The sequence below is a fragment of the Buteo buteo genome, chromosome 22 (genome assembly GCF_964188355.1).
Source record: "Buteo buteo chromosome 22, bButBut1.hap1.1, whole genome shotgun sequence".
NCBI lineage: Eukaryota > Metazoa > Chordata > Aves > Accipitriformes > Accipitridae > Buteo > Buteo buteo.
Window position 1 is genome coordinate 10,080,400 of NC_134192.1, and position 22,331 is coordinate 10,102,730.

The following is a 22,331-nucleotide window of genomic DNA, read 5'->3' on the forward strand; positions in this document are numbered from 1 at the left end:
AGAGTAGTAGGTTTGTCCTTGCTCCAAACCATTGACAATGTGAGTAGGCAAAATGGTTTTAGAGAAAGGGTTGTAAGGCATAAGCAATGTAAACTACATGATTTCAACATTTATCAAATTTATGCCAGAATTTGAAAAGAAGGAGTTCTGAGTCTGAGTAAGACTGTTAAATAGAAGGTGGGAAAAAAAAGAGCTGCCAAAGGAGGCAGGTAATAGAAAACCAATTTATCACTTTTCACAGTTGTAGAACATAAAGTCTTTCACAGAGCAAGGCATGCGTGAAGAGACCTTGAGGCTGAGTATGGTACTTGTGGAAATAATTGAGTAGAAGCAGGATATTTCATCAGAAAAGACAAATGAAAAAAACAACAAAAACTACAGACCACCTTAATGCTTTCCACATAGTTGTCAGCATTCACTAAGACTGTATTCAGTGTTTTCTGAACAGAAGGGCTTAGGTAGACAGAGACATTGGTAGGCTAATGTCTATGTTCTGAAGTTTGTAACCAATACTGAAGCCAAGTTTAAGGCACATGGAGTCAAGTTTTCTAGGTGTTTTCAAAGCCTCAGGCTCCAACTTCAGATAATTATTGGCAGTGGCTCAAAGATTGCAGTACAGGCATGTTAACTTGAGCAGTCCAAGATTGAAGGAGCCTCTTTTGAGCATAATAGAGAATTATGCTCACAGGTAATCCAAGAAATATACTGGAAAGTGAGGGCTAGAACACGTCTACTGTGTACTGTTACAATTTCACCATGTAGCTGTAAGACACACACACACACACACACACACACACACACACTGCCCCCCTTCCCCCCCCATATTAGAGATGTAGGACTTCATGTTTGTGTGGAATCAAATTAGAGTGATAGAAAAACTTAAACTCCTCAGCTCATATGTGGTAGATAGCAAAACACATGCACTATAAGCATTCTGTTCCATTATACCAAAATAAACTGAGTTTGCTTAAACTGTAATTGAAGCCGCTTCTGGTTAAAACATACAGGCTGTGATGAAGTACTGCAGGTTGCGGGTAGTAGAACAGTACAACATGGCAGGTAGCAAGAGTGATGGCAAAACTGGTCTTGTTGCTAAATGGTGCTATAGATTTGAAGCCAATGAGTGGCATAACAAATTAAGAAGTCTGTTAGATATGCTGTTCATGAAGACCCAAATTTAAAAATAACTAGTCAGAGCATCAGCTTGTTTCTTGGGCTGAGTGACATGTTTTGAAATTTTCTCTGTACACGGAGAAGGGAAAAAGCTGACTAAAGAGTTCCTATTGACCTATAATGCAGAGATGTTTCAGGCACTAAACGGCTTGCTTACCTGCAAATCCAAAATAACTGCTACTGCATGAAATGTTGAGGATGTCCTAGAAGGCAGAAAGTAGCAATGTATTCAGAAGTATAAAGTTAAATAGGTCTTCCTGATTGACTACCACACCATGTGTAACAAACGTGCAGCTCTGTTTTCCACAGCAGTAGGGGCATTGTGAACTTCAGGGTGATCCAAGTTAAGGACATTTATCCAGCCTTTATGGCCATGGTTTTATACATACTAATTGCATATCATCCTGAATTTCCTGCTGGGTTTTAGTCTTCTCCAAGGAAAGAGAGCTAAAGCTATTAATTTTAAACACTGTGCATTACTTCTTACTGATTATTCACTGAAGGGCTAGGTGATCATTGAAAAGAACTTCTTCCTAATTCCCTTCCTAATACCAGCAGGCTTTGGTATTCAGACACCCCTAGAATTCAGAAAGACTCTTAGTTTAATAGCATTAATCCTTATATTCATTACAACAGTTATTTACATGAATTGTAATCTTCTCCAAACACTACTATGCACATAGATGTGTGAAGAGAGCACCCAAAATCACTGCACTGTTTCGTCTTTTATTGCACACTTCTCTCTACTCTGCTTCCAAAGCCACTATTATTCACAGCAAATTGATTTTTATATAAACACGTGCCAGAAGCAAGCAGCAGTTCCCTTCTATGCTCCTTATGCTTCCCCCACCCCCAATTTTGACATCAGTTCAAAATTGCGCCTCATGGGGGTGCTATCCCACCTAAAATAAATTGTATTGCATTACACTGTGAAAGGCCTCTATAGATCAGAATAATACAGTGACACATATTTGAAGACATTTCCTTTCCTTTTTTTCGCCCCTCTTTCAGCATACTCTGTTCCTTTATTTCCCACAGGATCCTAAGAGCAACTCTACAACTGAGTTTCTCTTCTTCCAAAGTAATCTTCAAATAAAAAATAGATTTTTCTTTCCATAATAAAGTAGCACCTTTCTACGTGTAGGTGAAAAACTTCCTCAGGTGAAAGAAAGAAAAATGCATACTTTCAAGAAACAGTCTTTTCTAAATCATACCAGGATAAATAGTGTTAGCAGATTTCAGAGAAGTTACTAAAGATTTACACCTGCTTGTGTGATTAGTATCCAGCTTCACAAGACAGAAAACCAAAAGCTAGCTTTGATGGTACCTATTTAGGAAATTATTTTAAGTATTTTCCCATCTTTTTCCAAGTAACAGACAGTCATCTTCTGTTCTTGTGATAATTCATAAGCAGTAAGACACAGTAACAATTCTTATGACACTTTACATCTTCAAAGGACCAAAAAGAATCTAAGAATATCTGTGTAGCTTAGAGGTTTTCCTCCCATTATTAATGAAAAGATGCAAGTATGCTATGGACCTTAAACCCAGGAGCAGATAAATTAATGACAATTTTTATCCTTTTTATATATGTTCCAGTCACAAGTGTACTCATGCTCAAAGCTGAAGAGCTCTATTGAATTGGGAACTATATTTTTTTCTTCAAGAAATCTGCAGTAAAGGCTTGGCCTATTCTGTTGCTTGAATCCTTCTAGTTTTCTTGAAATCTTACCATTTGAGCCTGAAATTTCAATGTCCAGCATGAATTCATTAGAAGTCTCAAAAAAGTCATTTAGATGCTTTGGAATAACAAACCAGAAAGTCAGTTTTGTGGTTAGGGGGAAATGAGGTTGTATAAGGCTTTATACAGCTGTCACTCTTTTTATTTTGTTTGCTGCTAACCTCAGACTGACTGAGGAAAAAAAGTTCCAGGGTTGATATGTAGTTAAGAATTGTTTTTTGAAGTTAGGAAGAGAAATCTATGCTTCATTCAAACCATGATCAGTAACACTTCCTAAGATTTTAAACAGAAAATAATATCTTGCTGCTTCTATCATGTCACAAAGACTTCCTTTACATTCTCCCTCAGCAGCCTGAGAGAAAAAAGCTGCTGGTTTCAGGCTGCTACTGTGACAACTAGTAAATATCTTATTCAAAGCAACAGAGCACAGTTCTGAAGAGTCCTCAACTTCAGTGAGAAAAACATGCAAATAGGGAAAAAAAAAGAAAAAAAATCTATAGTTCTGAGTGTGCACCAGGATGCACTTTGGCAATGGAAAAGCATTATTAAATCAAGAAGTTAAAATAAAAACATTAGGATCTAATAAGTACAGACATTGAAGTTAGATTCACAAGGAAAACCAGTGGGACCTGGGAACCTTTGAAGGCAGGACAGAGATCCTAAACTTGCATTGGCCTGAATCTGTTAGTCCATGCAATGTAGTGTATTGCTGGGTATGTGTAACGTCTGAGCTTGAAAGCAGAAAAGCCACATGTGAACTGACAGTCTACCTCCAAGTCAGGTTCACATGGTACTTTACCTTTCTCAGCACCTGCTTCAGAGGTCTGCACACATAAAAACAATAACAAGAGATCTTAAAGCACTCTCAGGAATCTAACTTGGATGAAACGCTAGTATTATTTGAAAATCTCATCCCTGCCTGGAAATTTCTCTTTCTCTAGCAGAGACAAAACTTTCATTATCAAACTGCTGAAGCTCTTTCTGCAGCAATTTGCAAACCTGGCTCCAGTAGCCAGAGTCCAGTGACCCACTGCAGTGAAGCACCTATTCCCCAGGGGACATTGCTAATAGCTTCCCATGGCACAGCCAGGCTGAAGGACAAGGGTGGGGGTCTGGAAGGAGCCCTGAGCAATTTGGCAGCAAAGCTTACAGGAACTGTGCTTGTGGCAAAGGCCTTTGTTTATAGTTCAGTTCACTATTTATGACTTGCAATAGTAAGTCTGCCTTGCTGGCAGTTAAAATTTATAGTGTATATAGTTACAGAATTCAAACTAAGAAAAAGGACAAATGTGCCAAAACTAGTCTGAAAATTCAAATATTCTTGGGAATTCATTATATATATATATATATATATATATATTTAGTTCTGTCCAGTGCCTTTTAGGGCTTCTTAACTTCCAGATTCTTCCCCCAGTGTCATCTTCTAATTTAGATTGAGTTTTAAATGAAAAAACATGTTTTGTAATGAAAACTTGCATTTAGAAAATATAAGAGTAAAGCAATTTAAGTTTTTCAAATAAATAATTTTGAAAATGTGATATTAACATAAACTGGAAAATGCTTTTGTCCATTTTCCAGGAAGATTTATTTACCAAGTTTAATTGGAATTCATAAATAATTTCGATCCCTCAAAACCGAATATCACAGGATCACAAGGTACTTTGGGTTGGAAGGGATCTCTGGAACTCATTTAGTCCAACCTCTTGCTGAAAGCAGGGTCAGGTTTAAGGTCTGACCATGCTGCTCAGGGCAAACTGAAACCAGGCAAACCTGAGAGCAGGTTGCTCAATTTCAATATATTTACTGTTTGTCGAGGGAAAAATAAATGAATCTGAATCTACCTGATACCATTGAGTTTTGAATCTAAATGCTCAACATAGATAAGCTAAAGAGCATCTGTAGATGGGGATTTGTGCCAAAGAGCAATTCTGAGGCAATTTGCACAATTTAACCTGTGTTGTGCAACCAGTTCCTAACCTTTCAAACTGTCTTTTCGCTGTGCTGGGTTATAGGTTCCTCACTACAGATCAGGCTAGTCTGGGGACTGTGTTAGCTCTGGGCTTTTATCATTTTTACTGTATGATGTGTAGCTATCAGCACGTACTGAAAAGTCTTGTTACTTTCATAACCACCAAAATATTACTGAGAGATTTTATATGTGTAAGTACACTTTCACTTCATTTTTAATAAAAACAGACTTTGGTTAGGGAGGTATTTCCTGTACCCTCTCAAACTGATGTCTCCTTAGGCTTTAAACTTTCTGGATTTTGAGTGCCTGTTGTAACTCTCTGCAATATATTTTAATGGGAGAAAATAATTTCCTTGTTCTGTTAAGTGCTTCAGGAGTTAAATGTCCTGCAAGACCTGCCTTTTTTTTTTTTTTTTTTGACAATGGGTGTTACTTTTACTGCGTATCAGCAGATTTATTAAAAAGGTATTATTAAGTGAAACACCACTAGAACGTCAAGTAGCTTGCAAAAGCAACAAAATGCATTTTTCCCGTAAGACAAACTCGTGGCTTTTAGGAACCAATTTTCTTTTTTCATGGTCTATCTTCAGTTGAGCCTGGGTCCCCTTGAAGGCATCATACTATATATCTCATTTTACCCTAGATCCTAGTCCTTGTTTTCTCCAAATAATTCTGTTGGACACTGCTTCTAGTGTGACATTTCCTTTATGGTTTCAAGTGCATGTTGATTTGGACTACAGCTTTGTACATTAGGAAGGGTTACAACAGCAACTATTAGTTTCTAGCTTGAAATTCAGTTTCTCAGTCTATTACAGCATTTTGCCGTGCCTGAACTTCACATTACCCAGAACCCCTAGCTACCTGCATTTGTTTAGCTACAGATGGCAACACCTCCACAAATGCCTTTCATACAGGCATTTTACTTTGAGAAGAGCTAATGATCATCACCATATGATCCTTCCTCTTCTTTTTAGTTATGTGAAAGAGCAGTAATGGGCACCTTCAGAAAAATCACTGTATGGAATTAGACCTCATAAATGGAGCAATGTAGATTCAGGCTCCTAGCAAGGTTGAGATACATGGCTTGTTTGCGATTCCCTGCCCCAATCACAAACAGAGCTAATTCAGTTATAAATTAATGTAGTGCATGATTCAGTGGTGCAACAGGAGCTTAGTTCAGGGATCAGCGCTCATGTACTTTGAAATTAGTTCTATAGGAAGTTTGATTGGTGCAGAACACCACAGAGAAGCAATTAAATAGCACAGGAAACAAGATTATTAGAACAGGAATGAAAGATGGGGGAATCTGTATCACCCAATGCTCTGATGTCACATTTTGGGCCTCAGTGTTCCTCCTGCCAAAGAGAAAAACATTGTTGCATAGCAGAATTCAAATGGGGTGGTTGTGGAAGTAGGAAAAAGATACCCTGGAAACAGAATGAATGCATGAGAGTATTAATAAGTCTGGATCAGTGATTACTGGTCTCTCAAAAAAAGCAGAAGAGTGAACGCAATTATAAACAGTCACACACAAGACCACAGAAGCACTGAAAAATTCCCATGGAAGCATGTGGATTTTATCCTGGGAAAAATCTGTGACTTTTTTGAGAAACACTGCTATGAATTGAAGATGCTTTTATCCTAGAAATGAAAAATCTCCCTTTGCTCCATTCCGAGTTCATCACTTCTGCAATAAAGCTGATAAAGTCTGGGGAAAATGTATCAGTGTTTCTTTATATCTCAAAAAGCAATGTTCACAAGCCTCTCAGTTTCAGTTATTTTCTGATCATGATTCATTGTAAAACAATACCTTGGGCTTCTTTTAAACATTGGTATAAACACAAAAGACTCTGCATTTAGCATTTTTAAAACAGCCCATAGAAAATACGTATCACTGAAAACCCTTAGATGCTTATCTTTGTCTGCAAAAGGTCAACACTGGAATTTTGTTATTTACTTCTTTCATTTTTATCTTCTATTCTTTTTCTTAATCCTCTATTTCTTTTTCCACTTAAAAAATACTATCATGTTTTTTGTGGAGTACCTGCATAGAATGAGAAATATTTTGCACTTCAGTATTTAGTGTTCCAACCATTGCTTCTCTTCAGAGACAGGTTTCATTAACAGAAACCACACAACTTCTTTCAGCTGCTCTACATACTTGTAAGCAGCTCCTCCGTCGCCTGTGAAGATGTTTGGTTTGGGGAGGCTGTGGCAAATAGGATGAGCTGTTCAGTATTTTATTCCTTTCTACATGCTTGTTAGGAACGGAGTGTTAATCATACTAAGAAACATACTGCATTCAGTAAGTCTCTTGCCATTCCTTCAGCAATGATAGACACAGACCTCTATCCCATAAGCCATCTAGCTATCTAGAAGTGTTGCTAGACTGAGGCCTTAAGTCCAAGTTTTCATGTAGCTAACTAAATAAGTCTCATACTTGCTCTTGGGCACTAAACAAACAGAAGATTCTTGAGAGCCAGGTGAGGTGTGTAGCATGATGGGTCACTTTTGAAACCATTCTCTTTTGCTCAGCATATATCAACTGCAGTTGGTCAGGTTTTAGACTCTGGAAAATACTACAAGGTGGTTCTGCAACTGTCACTGAGGATCAGGTAAGACAACACTTGCCTTCCTCCAAATACTGTGTGTCCATGTCAGCTAGACTTCTATTTGGGACTCGATCCCATCTTCCCTGCCCTACTCGTTCTGCACTGACTCTCAGTTCATGTGCATCGTCCGTCTTTTTGGTTAGAGTGGGAGGCACTGAGCTCACAATATTCCACCTCTCATTCCTGCAACACGTTGTTTTCCGGTAATGTTAGGTGCCAGAGCAAATAAATGGTATTTAAGGAAGAAGAAAAGAAAAATTAAAATTCATATCAAATCGAGTTTTCGATGAAAATATTGGCAGTTCAATAAAGTTTTGGGGTTTGTAGTTTGTTTCAAAAAGTTGATTCATACATGAAAGTTTAAGGAAGTGTTAAAACCCTCCAAAATAAGATCTGTCAGGTCAAACAGTTCATTTAATTTAACCAGGAACTCCTTTGATCATGCCCCAAGTTAGTTACTTGCATAGATCTGATTATTTACATAGATTTGTATTCTTACAGCTCCTTCAGATTCTGTGTTATCTTAATTATATACATTATATAAATAAAAATCAGTCTGTCTGTATCTTGTCTGGCTTTATTTTACCAGCAATTTAGGGACTGTTCAATATTAAGATACAATCAAACTAACAGTCCCTGCTCATGCAAATAGTTCCTGATCTCTGGAGAAGAACTTGCTGACATGAAATCTGCATTTCTGTGTTTATATATTTAGTCTTCTTAGGGGGAAAATCTTTTGCAGTGAAACAGGTGGTATTGAAATTTACTGTTGAACAAAGTGCATGAACATTTTATCATCAAAACTTTGAAGAGAAAATAGCTTTTAATAGGGTGGAAAGATTTATGAAAAAAAAATAATCTGGAGTAAGAGGCTGACAAACAAGACAGAGCAATTTTTCCCTCATCTTTGGCAATAAAATTTTTTTGTGCATGTTTTGACTGCTGAAGGGACAGGAAAATTTGTTTTCTCGTAACTGGATAAAAACCTCCAAGAATACAAGGAAGAGTTTTAAATAACTGGAAAAAATAAGTGGCAAAACTAATTTGTTTTCAGAGGAAAAAGAACAACCAGGCTTTCCCAAATCAACACAACCTTATATATTAGGGTCTCCTTGTTTAAGAGAGAAGCTGTCTCAGGACTTGGGAAGGCTGCATTTTTGCAAGACTCAGGACAGCTCTCAGGGCTGCAGCATGCTCACATCTTTTCCTGGGGTTTTCTGTTAGGAGGTGATTTTTAAATGCCCCGCACATTTACCCCGTTAAGAACAGCATCAAAGCCCTGTTGTGGACCTGACTGTAAGTAATCAGAGGAAACTGCAAAGTACTGACATAATAGGCTCCCCTTGGCTTGTCCTACCTCATAACTGCCTGCCATCTCTCATCCCCATCACAGCTGATATGACTGAGCTTCTTACTCTGGCACAAATAAAGAAAAATAATCCAGGCGAGAGCTGTCATAGGCCTGGATGGCTATAGCCAACTTGCTGCAGGACAGGAAAGGGCAGCTTTACCAGTCACAGATAAACTAATGTATTTTACTTTCTTACAATTAGTTCACCATCCCGAAGAGGGAGAAAAGAAGCAGATGACTTTGGATGTCCTTTTTATCCACAAACTAGTGCTTCAGCTGCACCCCCAACTTGCCCTTTGAGCTGAAAAAAGTGGGGATTTTGTACAAAAACTGGTACAGAAGATACAGTTTCCATCCCTCCAAAGTGCAGGTAGTAAACTTGGCCGTCCATAAATTAACATGGGGAAAAAGGCTAAACATCAGTCTTTTACTGACACTGTCGTGGTTTAAGCCCAGCCGGTAACAAAGCTCCACAAAGCCGCTCGCTCACTCCTTCCCCCCGGACTGGATGGGATGAGGAGAAAATATAAAGACCTGCTCATGGGTCGAGACAAGGACAGGGAGGGATCACTCACCACTTACGGTCATGGGCAAAAGACAGGCTCAACTTGGGGAAGAAACAAAATCTGTCTAATTTACTACAGATCAAATCAAATCAATGATACTGAGAAGTAAAACCAAACCTTAGAACACCTTCCCCTCACCCTCCCTCCTTCCCAGCTCAACTCCACTCCTGATTTCTCTCCCTCCTCCCCGCCAGCAGCGCAGGGGGACGGGGAATGGGGGTTGGGGTCAGTTCCTCACACGCTGTCTCTGCCGCTCCTTCCTCCTCAGGGGGAGGACTCATCACACTCCCCTGCTCCACCGTGGGGTCCCTTCCACGGGAGACAGTCCTTCACAAACTTCTCCAACATGAGTCCTTTCTGCGGGCTGCAGTTCCTCACAAACTGCCCCGGCGTGGGTCCTTTCCATGGGCTGATCTTCAGTCCCAGACTGCTCCAGCGCGGGCTTTCCCATGGAGGTGCGGCCATCTTGGGGGGCCTCCGCTCCCCCGCTCCCCTCTGTGGGCTGGGGGGGGACAGCCTGCCGCCTCACCGCGGGCTGCAGGGGCATCCCCTCCTCCAGCACACCTTCTGCCCTCCTTCTTCACTGACCTCCATATCTGCACAGGGGTTCCTCTCACATTCCACTCTTCTCCCCCACTGCAGGTTTCCCCTCTGAAATCTGTTCTCCCAGAGGCGCTACCACCATCACTGATGGGCTCGGCCTGGGCCAGCGGTGGGTCCGACTTGGAGCTGCGGAAGCTTCTGGCGGCTTCTCACAGGAGCCACCCCTGCAGCCCCTGCTCTGCTACCAAAACCCCACCACACAAACCCCAAACACGACATGAACAAAACCAAGCCACGCAAGGGTACAAATACCTTCTAAGGAGGTATCAGGGCAAAGCAAGGGCTGGCTGCCCCACGCAGGGTGGGGAGCTGGGGGATAACAGGGCTGGCAGGGCAGAGGCCTCGCAAGCACCCACCCCACAGTAGCTGAGAGAGGCTGACCCAGAGAGCCCGGCCAGGGTGAGCCCAGTGTCCGGATCATCAGACAAGTCCCTGCTGGTCAAGCAGGTCTGAGGTCACACTACAAAGTCAGGTCAAGAGTGGGCCTGAAGCTGGGGGAGCCAGACCCAGCTGTGCTGGAGACCAGCCCTCTTCCAGCAGAGTTCCAGCTGGGACTGCAGGTCCGGAGCTGAGCTTAAACAGGGCTCCTGAGCCATGGGCAGGGTGTGGGTGGAAGCCACAGGTGAGGCCGGGCAGGGCCATCAAGGTTTTTTAGTGCCCCCATGGCTGTAGTGTAGGCACTGCCACCCTGTGGTCGGAGACTGCATCACTGTGGACTTAATGAACAATTCTGCACTTACACTCTGGTCTTTAAATTGCCTATAAAATTGAGATACATTTCACGCTTCTTGTTTCAGCATCATCTTATAGAATCATAGAATATCTTGAGTTGGAAGGGACCTGTAAGGATCATCAAGTCCAACTCCCTGCTCCTCACGGGACTACCTAAAACTAAGCCATATGGTGAGGAACACCTCAGATGCTTCTTGAACTCTGGCAGGCTGGGTGCTGTGACCACTTCCCTGGGGAGCTTGTTCCAGTGACCAGCCACCCTCTCAGTGGAAAACCTTTTCCTTATGTCCAATCTGAACTTCCCCTGATGCAGCTTCATTCCATCCCCTTGTGTCTTATCCCTGGTCACCAGAGAGAGGAGATCAGCACCTCCCCTGCTGCTGCCCCCCTTGAGGAAGTTGTAGACTGGGATGAGGTTACCCCTCAGCCTTCTCTTCTCCAAGCTGAACAAACCAAGGGACCTGAGCTGCTCCTCATAAGCCTTGCCCTCGAGACCTTTCACCATCTTGGTCACCCTCCTCTGGACACACTCTAACAGTTTGATGTCCTTCTTATATTGAGGTGCCCCAAACTGCACACAGTACTCGTGATGGGGCTGCACCAGTGCGGTGAAGGGTGGGACAATCACCTCCCTCGACTCATTAGCTATGCTCTGCTTGATGCACTGCAGGACACGGTTGGCCTTTTTGGCTGCCAGGGCACGCTGTTGACTCATATTCGTCTTTTCATCAACCCAGATCTCTTTCTGCAGGGCTGATCTTCAGCCTCTCATTCCCCAATTTGTATGTATAGCCAGGATTACCCCATCCCAGGTGCAGAATCTGGCACTTGCTCTGGTTAAATTTCATAGAGTTGGTGATTGCTCATCTGTCTAGTCTATCCAGATCTGTCTGTAAGACCTCTCTACCCCTGAGGGAGTCCACAGCTCCTCCTAATTTAGTATCATTAGCAAACTTACTTAATATACATTCGACTCCTGCATCCAGATCATTTACAAAAACATTAAAGAGCACTGGGCCTAAACCTGAGCCCTGAGGAACCCTGCTGGTGACTGGCTGCCAGTCTGATGTAACCCCATTTACTCTAACTCTTTGAGCCCAACTCATCAGCCCGTCATTTTATTTCATACCATTGAAGTTTTTTGCTGTAGTCTCCCGTGTACCCAAACCTGCAAAGGGTGCAGCTGGATACTGACACAATGTTCATGGTGCAAAATTTAATCCCACTCCCTTCTGATCTTCAAAACACTTCTGGATTTGTTTAGAGACTTTTATTACATTTTACTATGAATGAAAAGCATGGCTCTTTATTACACAACAAGGGAGCAGTGCTGCACATCTGATGCCAATGACAGTCTCCTGGAGGCCAGCAAGATTTTTGTCTGAGAGAGGATTGAATAAATTTTGGTCCTTGTCATGGTTTAACCCCAGCCAGCAACTAAGCACCACACTGCCATTCTATCACTCCCCCCCTCAGCTGGACAGTGGAGAGAAAATATGACAAAGGGCTCATGGGTCAAGGTAAGGACGGGGAGAGATCACTCACCAATTACTGTCACAGGCAAAACAGATTCAACTTGGGGAAAATTAACTTAATTTATTGCCAATGAAACCAGTGTAGGGTAATGAGAAATAAAACCAAATCTTAATCCCCCCCCGCCCCCGCTTCTTCCTGGGCACAGCTTCACTCCTGAATTCTCCACCTTCTCCCCCCAGCGGCACAGGGGGATGGAGAATGGGGGTTACAATCAATTTATCACACATTGTCTCTGCCGCTCCTTCCTCCTCCAGGGACAGGACTCCTCATGCTCTTCCCCAACATGGGGTCCCTCCCATGGGGGACAGTCTTCCATGAACTTCTCCAACGTGGGTCCTTCCCACAGGCTGCAGTTCTTCATGAACTGCTCCAGCATGGGTCCCTTCCACGCGCTGCAGTCCTTCAGGCACAGACTGCTCCAGTGTGGGTCCCCCACGGGGTCACAAGTCAGAAAACCTGCTCCAGCGTGGGCTCCTCTCTCCACAGATCCTCAGGTCCTGCCAGGAGCCTGCTCCAGCGCAGGCTTCCCACGGGGTCACAGCCTCCTTCGGGAACCCACCAGCTCCGGCGTGGGGTCCCCTCCGGGCTGCAGGTGGAGATCTGCTCCACCGTGGACCTCCCTGGGCTGCAGGGGGACAGCCTGCCTCACCATGGGCTTCCCCACGGGCTGCAGGGGAATCTCTGCTCTGGAGCCTGGAGCATCTCCTCCCCCTCCTTCTGCACTGACCTGGGGGTCTGCAGGGTTGTTTCTCTCACATCTTCTCACTCCTCTCTCTGGCTTCAGTTCCTGTGCTGCAGCAACTTTTTTTTTCCTTCTTAAATAAGTTATCCCAGAGGCACTACCACTGTCGCTGATGGGGTCAGCCTTGGCCAGCGGTGGGTCCAGTTTGGAGCCAGCTGGCATTGGCTCTGTCAGACATAGGGGAAGCTTCTAGGAGCTTCTCACGGAAGCCACCCCTGTAGTGCCCTGCTACCAAAATCTTTCCACGCAAATCCAATACAGTCCTCAACTGATGTTAATCAGGTGTTTCTAGGAATAAACTAGATACAGAGGTGAAGCCAGGCCATTTTAAAGCCAACAGATACAAAGAGATTTTTTGGGGAAGTGATGTCTTCAAATCTGGCATTACAGATCACCACTGTGAAGCAAAATTGATGAGCGATTGCAGCATATACAACTCACATGATCATCTTGAACCCATTTCCCACATGAAACAGGAATAATTCTATAGTGCTATTTATTTCTAGGTGAAACTCTATGTCACTTCCTACTTCCAAAAGGGTATCTTTTCCCAAGATGTCAAAAGAAAAAAATGTAATAGTTTGATTCCTCTTCGGATCAGTTGGAACCTAATCCCATTACTGACCTCAATAGTTTCACTCTTGAATTCATTAGGAAAATGAAGAAAATGGTTTCAGTGCTCGTTATTTTATTTCAAGGATTGCTCATCAGCAAAGGACCCTGGAACTGGAGTGACTTTTTCCAGACATTTCATAGGACACAGTGAATTCTAAATCTTTTTCCATTTCTGCTTGCCAATCAGCAAGACCTCACCTTCTCTTCAATCAAAAGGAATCAATCTCCCTTGATTGTGGCCTGTTGCTGTGCCGTCATGTTAGGGCCTGAGTGAGATTCCACTGTAAAAACAGGACAGGACAATTGTCAGAGGCTTTTTATTCAGATAGTTTATTGGAACACTTAAGAGACTCTGTTCCCTTGGACTACACAACATCTAGAAGAGCTGCAGAAGGCACCTAGCGTACCCCGGGTTGGGGTTCAAGGCCGTTGCCTGCAGGTCCGCTGTTTGGACCACAAGTGCAAGTCAGGCAGCGGTGGTCTGGTGGAGTTTGGCCCTGAGGTGGCCTTGGCATAGACAGAGCAGCGGCTGCTGCCAGCCCAGCTGGAGAGGCGGGAGGTGCCAGCCCTGGTGGAAAGGGACTGTTGGGCACGGCTGGCACGGCGCAACCCCGTGAAGCGGCAGCGGCAGCAGAAGCGGCAGCCGGGCCGGGGCTGCTGTGCTGCGGCAAAAGGGAGCGGGCCAGAGGGTTGAGCTTCTCCCTGCCTACCGCTGCCGCAGGGTCTGCAGGTGTCAGAGCCGCGCTCCGTGCAGATGTAGAGGCACGTCGCTTGCCAGGTGCCATCTTCCTGGGTGCAGAGGTGGGCACGTTCTCCCTTGGACCTGCTGTGAACGGACCGCTTTCCTCCGCAAAAGTGGTTTCCCACTCAAGCTCAACATCTGGTTTTCTTTTCTGGCAGTGTGCATGCAAATCCATTTCTGGTGAAAATCCTGCTGGCATTTGATTTTTTGGACCAAAGCTTCGCTTATACTTCATGAGCGGATACCGAAAACGTCTTCTAAAATTTGGGTTGTAGTAGAAGTGAAACTAAAATATGCAAAGGAAAAGAGTTAGTTGCCACCACCTTGAGACTGGAAACCACACAGATAGGAGAACTAAGAATTTTAATTGCAAAAGAGAAATGTGGATGTTAAAAATGACTATTGGGGGTGTTCTAAACCTGAAGTTTAGGCTGAGTAAAATGGTGCAAAAGAGTCCTGTTAAGTAGGAACCAGCCTTGTGGTTTTGCCACTTGGTAGCGGAGAAGCGTAGGATTATCAAAAGCATACAAACTGATTTAGAAACCCAAATACTATTACTTTTCAGCCACTTTAGCATGGAATGAACATGTAGTTAACTATATGATGCTGGCACGTACCTTCTAAGCCTTCAGCAAGTGCCACAAGAAAACTGCATATCTGGTCCAGCAAGACAATAGCAAATACCAAAAAGAAAAAACAATTCCGATATGATGAGAATATCTCTTCATTTTATGTGCCCAAAGTAATTGGAAATAACCAATGTATATTTTATCAGCGTTTCTACTACTCACAGATGCTACCTCAAAAACTCTTGAACATGAGCCAAGAAACTTGACAATCAGAACATGTACTATCATCCTCATCTCCTACGTAGTAATGGCTTATTTAATTGGAACAGAAATCTGTCCCACTAGAATATTCTGAGAGTTAGTTTGCGTGTAGAGGATCCAACATACCTCCCCAGTTGTTTCTTCTGCTAGCAAGTCAATGCGTGAGCCCAATTTTGGAAAATTCCACAGCCTTTTCGTGAATCCATACCGATGGAGTTGACAATTGAAGCTTTTCATGGTCTCACTTTCAAAAATTCTCAGACGTCCTCTCCTTGCTAGTACTTCCTCTTTGAACAATTCTTCATGAATCACTACACACTTTCCGTTGTCACCCCACCAAATGGACTCAAACTGACCGCTTTCAATAACATCCCAGAGCTTCTTCATAAAACTGAAGCATGGAGAGGCATTGCCTTTGTTAGAGCTCTCAGGTGAATTCAGATGCTCTCTTTTTGACCAGGGCTGCCTAGTCAAAATTTGTAAAGACCTTTCTTCTGTTGGAGGTCCAAAGGCAGCGTCACTAGCTTCTCTTTCGCCACATGCTGGGCGGAGAGAAGTCGAGCCTGATGAATCAAATCCCTTGGCCAAAACAGAATCACATGAAATTTCCGATGAGGAAAGCTCCATTTTAAATTCTTTTTTCTCAGTTTGAGTAAATTTTTCAGCTGAACCCTAGCAGATGGACCATCCTGTCAAACAGCCAGCTGAAAAGTGAACAGGTGAGTGAGACTTCCAAGGGAAGAATCTGAAGCATCACTATGACATCTGCTGCGCTGCCATGACATCAGAGAGAAGCATCTGTTTCCTAGCAACATGAAGCAGCAGCAGCAATTCTTTGCTTTTCATTTATGGATTTTATGTCTCAAGAGCCAAAGAGTAAATAAAACTGCAGTGAAATTTTAGATTTAGTGATAGGACAGTGCTGTGTTGGGTTGCAGCTAGTACCTGGTCCACAGGGAGGGACCGGGAGGTTCATAGAATCCATAGAATCATATAGGTCCATTCAGGCTTTAAAAAAAATACTTTTAGGTAATACTTATACCGTATAGGACAATAATCTTAAACAATATATTACATTGTTAAAATGTTCATATAAATACTCTACAGGCAATTGTGCAACCAAACCATTAGGAAGGTTCACACATTAGACCACCATGTACCTCTGTGGACAAAAAGTGGCACAATGCTGAGACAAATTCAGCTGGGAAGGAGCTGAGTGTCCTCTGCTGGAGACCATGTTACAAACGCAGAAGTCTTCAACATTTGGCTCAGTACAAATGAGGTCCCCACCTCTGGATTAGCGTTTTTAAAATCATTGATTTTATCAGGCACATTTTTGTAGGAAGTTTATTTCCACCTGCGAACCTTACTGGAACCTCACTGAAACACTGGCCAATACCCAGGGACCTTTAGCTTTACTGAAAAGTGGGAAGGTTTGCAATTGTGTTTGTTAGTTCAAAACCGAACCTACATAGACAAAGTTTTCATATCCAAAGATCTGGGGCTCAAGCTTTTGAGATGAACAGGCAAAGGTACAAATGGATGCTGAATTTGTGACATTTAAGCTGGTTTATAATAGGAATTTTAATTGGTTTTGTGTTGCACATTTTTGTGTTACATCATCAGCCTTAATAACCAGAGCTGGATACAAGGAAGCCCAAGGAGATGGTTGCCTTAGTGTTCTTCAGTGCATAGTTCAGTGCCAGGGAAGTGACAAGGCAGACATACCCCTATCAATGAAGTGGGATGTAGAAAAAGGAGAAGTGGCCATAAATGCATCTTAGTCAGCATTTCGGTAGTTCTCAGGCTGCTTCACAAATACTGTTTAAGTAAGCCTTCTAGAGCATCAGTGAGGTACTTGTAAGAACTCTGTGAATACTTCATTTGGTTTGGTGACTTAACTGAAAAATTAGAAGTAATTTTCAGAACAGTGAACTGACCCAAAATGAAATGTATTCCTTTTGTCTAATCAAAACAATTCTTTTGATTCACGTGAAAAAAACTTTGTGTTCAGTACTCATAATAAAACAGACCCACAGGTGTAATAAAAAGGGGGCAGAAAAGATAAAGGTTCTGCTCTCTAACTAGATGTGATGATTACAGCACTCTAAGTGGACATGGGTATGTTATTGCTTAACACGATAACCTGTAACCCACACTGAGAGAGTTCACATACGTGTATACCAAATCAGAAAGCATCCTCTGTGCTCTAGTGATTTTGACAGTGGTTGAGAATTGGTGAAAAGACATTATGTCTTTCTGTAATTTCACTAAAAAGCCTACATTTTATGAGCCTTTTAAATGAAACTAGCAATATAAGTTTCACTAATTCCCTTTTTATGGTGGTTCCAGCAGCAATACTATTTAATTTGCACAGAAGGTCTTGTGCAGCTGGATTCCTAGTGGTGGTACATTCATGCAGGCAGAGAAGGATGAGGGTGGCAAGCTCCTGTCTCTTGGAAATGTCAGGACCAGCCAATACAAGACTGCTCAGCAGGATGAAGCTAGCTGGGAGTTGTGCTGATTCTGCTGGTGACAATGCCTGCAGGATCCAAGCAGCATCTCCAGGTCTCCTCCTATCTGGGACTGAATCCTTTCTCCTGTGCAGCAGCCCCTGACGTGCAGAGAAATGCAAATTGTATCGTGCTGCACCCCAGCTTGTAGATATGGCTCAGAACACAAGCTTTGAAAAACACAGCTTATATTGCTTCAGTGTTAGTATTATAAGATTATTACCCCACTTAGAGTCAGAGGATGTGCCAAAAAGTTGCAACAGAACATAATACATGGGTAGAAAAACTTCCCAACGTTAATGTAAAATGTTCTGACATGCCAGAACAATTAGACCGGCTCACCTCTCATAGGTAGGCTGGCAGAACAGACTCATCTCAGACAGTGTTAATGCTGTTAGGCAAAAGCACTATTTTATGAAGAGATGACATGAGATATTAAGTTCAGCTTTATATTTGTCATTGTGTTTTAAAATCTTTAAAGCACCAACGAGAAGCAATCTTTATAAAAAGTATTTGTAATGTTCAAGCTTAATAATTCACAATGAATCCATTAAATTTGCAAAGGTGCTTTAACAGCATCAAGGAACCATTCCTAAAATACAATAGATTAAGAATTGCATGTAAAAAAGTCACTATTGTGATATCACAGTAAATGATGAGGATCCAAGGGTTTTTTAGCTATATTTTAATATTTTCAGCCCTGTTACAACTACAGTAAAACTTGCATGAATATATCACATTGTTAAGCACAGTGTGAAAGAGGTGCTGGGGAAGTGGAAAACCAGAAAGCTTTAGTTGATGCTGGTGTGAATAACCCATTTAGCTTTGTGACTTTTGATAGCTTTTTTAGTAATAAGCAGCTTTTATTATTGGTTGAAATACTGAGGGGGGGGGGGTATATGTGTGTGCATAGTCATAAATTCCCAGTGCATGATGCAGAATTTCTTCATCTGAAAGCACTACGGCAAAATGCTTCAAAGGATATGCAAGAGCTGCATTCTAAACCAGACAGAACACAAGATTTTACATTGTCATTTTATCCTTGTAACCTAGCTTCAAGTTTAAAATCAACCTTCAGATTCCCCTAGATCTACATACAGAGCTTTATTCACATGGCTCACCTCAGCCAAGAAATGAATCTAAAACAGCACGTGTGAGACTGCTGGGTTCACTGAACAAGTATAAACAGGTATCGTCAGGTTTAAGACACAGGAAAAGAGGCTGAAGAGGGAAAGACCAGTGTGACAGACTGTTAGCATGTTCTTTTGTAAGACCCACATCCTCACATTCCAATTAAGCAGAGAAGGAGCTTACTGCTCTCAGATTTTCCCCTTAGTAGGGAATTTTTGCATAGTTGCACCATTGTACAGGGTGTTTGCTATGCATGCTAAGTCTGCCCTGATGAGCCCTGCGAATGTGCCCGTGGCAGAGGTGCTGAGGGTCAGGAATGAGATGCGCTGCCAGAGCTGCACTCACAACTCTCCGTATTCAGGGCACGTGCTTGTATTATGCCTCCCTCCTGCCAGGGCACTTTGGTTTTTGGAAGTAAAGCAGTACATTCAGCTATCAAAGGGAAAGGGTGAAGGCAAAGAAAAGGCCAGGAAGTTCCAATGTTTAATTAACTTTTCATTCAGCATATACAGCTTCTCACGTAAACTGAGTATGTGAAGAAATCCCATGGAGTTCAGACCAGGCAGTGCATGGCCTAAATCGTTGAGCAGGAAAGCAAAGAGTGGAAAAGGCTTATATGGTTATCAAATCCAGTCCTTTGTTATTGTGGGTAATCCTATCCTATAATTCAATTCATAAATTGATGTATGATCCCATCATAAACTGATGTATGATTCACAACAACAATTTTGTGAAAAAGAGGATGGGGGGAGGATTAACCTATTCTAATTTTCTGTGTGACCTTAGCATTTGGCATGAAGGATGCAAGACAGGGTGATGACCACCACTATTCCATCCTCCACAATAAACTTGCATGAAGTAGAAGGTTATTGCTCACCAGTGTAGACTCTAAGAACCTGGAGAATAATGATAGCTCATTATGAAATGGTGTGTTACTTACGCTGGCTCTCCATTTCTCCCCTACACTGGCTAGAAGAATACAAGAGGTATTTCTTCTGGAGCAAAAGTTATATCACCGGGCTTTGAGCTGCATAAGGTTCTTCAGTTCCATGAGACTGAAATGCCAGCTTTCCGCATTTTTCCTTACATCCAAGCTGAACAAGCTGAACAAGCTGAAGACTTCGCCCTTTGCAGTGTAACAGCTAGTGAGAACTCAGAGTGACTTTTATTTGTACACTCTTTGTCTTCTCTAAGAAGATATGCAAGCTGGTATCTAGATTACAAAAATTGTCTAATATTATACAGACTATGTTGGACCATGAGACAGAAGCTCCTGTCATGAGTAGGTGATCTGATTCAAGAGTGAGGGGGATATGGGCCAGTGCCTCAGTTCTTGCTTTCTTGTCACGGCACTAAATATGAAGTGATTCCCACACCTGTGGCTGGGTAGAGCCATAGTATCTCCCATGTCCAGGACAAAGGCATAGCACGTCACCAAAAGTTATACTGCAGCCAAAGAGATGATTACAGCTCCCATGTATGTGTCAATCCAGCTAGTCTGGTGAGAACCAAGCAGCCAAGATCTAACAGCACAACCTTTATCCTGTGATATAGCTGCCAGAATAAGTAGCCAGTGCCCATCTGCCTCATCTAGCTGGCACTGGAGCCACTGTTTCCATGACTTCATTGTCATAGGTATGCATTGAGGGAGATGAGACGATGCTCAAGTATGCCTGCACAGGCTGCAACAAATGCTGTCAGTGTTGCAGACATCCCTACAGCTACGCTCACCCTTTGCAGAGGCTCAATATACCACCCACTCTCCTAACTCTTAATTCCTGAAACTAGGTTTTACACAGGATTTGAGCAGCCCACACAAGGTTTTGTTGGTCCTCTTCTTAGGAGAGCATTTTGCTTATACTGAATATACATAGGAAAGTTATTGACCCTGTTATTACTAACGTAAAAAACTTTAGAAAGCCAAATTGGTCTCTATAAATATTCAGCAGGAGACCTGCCTATGATTGATAGTTTTACTTTTACATGTAACATATGTAGGTGGTTTGCTTTATATTTCATAACAGCGTAAATGGAGTACTGCATGTACTACATGTTCTGCATTAGTATGTAACTAGTACAGCAACCTCTGTGCAAGAGCCAAATGCCATCCAGAGACTAAACTTGACATACATTTGTCAAAACCAGGAAAAGGAAAGCAAATTTCAGCATTTTGGACAAACTGCACTTGCCTAAAATGTAAGCTTTTCTATCCCATGTTATCATACCTCCTCAATAACCCACTGTAATAAAAGCTAATAATAAGGCATATTAAGATTAAATTAACTCAGCTGAACAAATGAAAATGTGGAACGGCTATGAATCGCAAAGAGTAAATTTAAGTGTGGGTATTAACAATTGACACCCTACCCCCCTAACCTGTGAATGGGATCTGGGAAGCAGGTTGGCCTTGTGCCACTCTTTAGAACTTCAATGACTGGGCACAAGTGTGGTTAAAACAAGCCCGTCACAGAACCACAGAAAATTAGTTTGCCAGGCTGTTTCATCCTATAGCCTGAAGGCTTATATTAACAACCTAAGCGACAAACTTTGGATCTTCAAAGGCTGTGGAATCCTCCCCTAGAAGGCTCCAGAGCTCCACTGTTTTTATCGGTCTGAGAAAATCACTCTGCTTAGACTGTGGGTTAGATTGAATTTTTATCCAGAAATTAATTGATTCAATCTGTAACTTTTAAAATGAATAATAAAAGTATCTTCTTGGTTAAAAAGAAAAGCAGTAGGTTTTGTTTCTCATAAATGCATACTATGCTGATCATTAGCTTCATCCTTCTCTGAGGTATGCGAATTTTGTGATGAGAGATCCACGAGAGTGCCTAATAAATGGCAGATGATTTGTGGTTGCTGTTACAGGCATAAGTCAATGAGATACAAGGTCTGTTTTGTAATACCAAGGCACTAATCCTACTCACTTTATTAATTAAATGGAATTACACAAGTCAAAAAGTAAGCAAGATTTGGCTGTTGCAAGGAAGTTATTCTTGTTGCCTACATGAGAACTCCCTATGGGAGTCATATTCTGCTTTCATTACACTTACAGGATTGGATTGACTGCTATTACAGAAGTGTGCCTGTGGCTACAGTACTTTCCCATGTTGGAGGCAGGTCTCATCTCTGATTAGTGACCCTATGTCTTGGACCTCAGATGTGAAATAAAACCAAAGTAAACTGATGCAAGGGCTTAATGTGTTGACCTTTGGCAAACTTTGTCCTTGCTGTTGTGACTAGCTGTTAAAGAATTCTTCAAGGAGATAGTGATTCATTGTGGCAGTGTGTGCAGTCATCCCAGGGGTCAATGACGGCTTTGTTATGGCTTGACCAGGAAGAGAATAGAGTCCAAGCCTTGATCTGAACCTTTGCAAAAAATAGTGCCAGAGGAACCAGGTCCAAATTCGTGGGTAGTCCGCACAGGTGATTTGATGTGATGAGAATCACCCATGCTCAAAGGGAAGTGAAGGCT

At 42.3% G+C, this 22,331-nt stretch overlaps 1 protein-coding gene across 1 annotated transcript in view; it reads right to left on the reverse strand.

Annotated features, from left to right (window-relative positions):
- Positions 1-13,713: 13,713 nt before the first annotated feature.
- Positions 13,714-22,331, reverse strand: part of LOC142043395 (uncharacterized) — a 46,073-nt gene continuing 37,455 nt past the window's right edge. Inside the window, 5 exon segments of the mRNA XM_075054558.1 lie at positions 13,714-13,759; positions 14,146-14,208; positions 14,290-14,366; positions 14,369-14,668; positions 15,339-15,884. Coding sequence (XP_074910659.1) covers positions 13,714-13,759; positions 14,146-14,208; positions 14,290-14,366; positions 14,369-14,668; positions 15,339-15,884 — 1,032 coding nt within the window.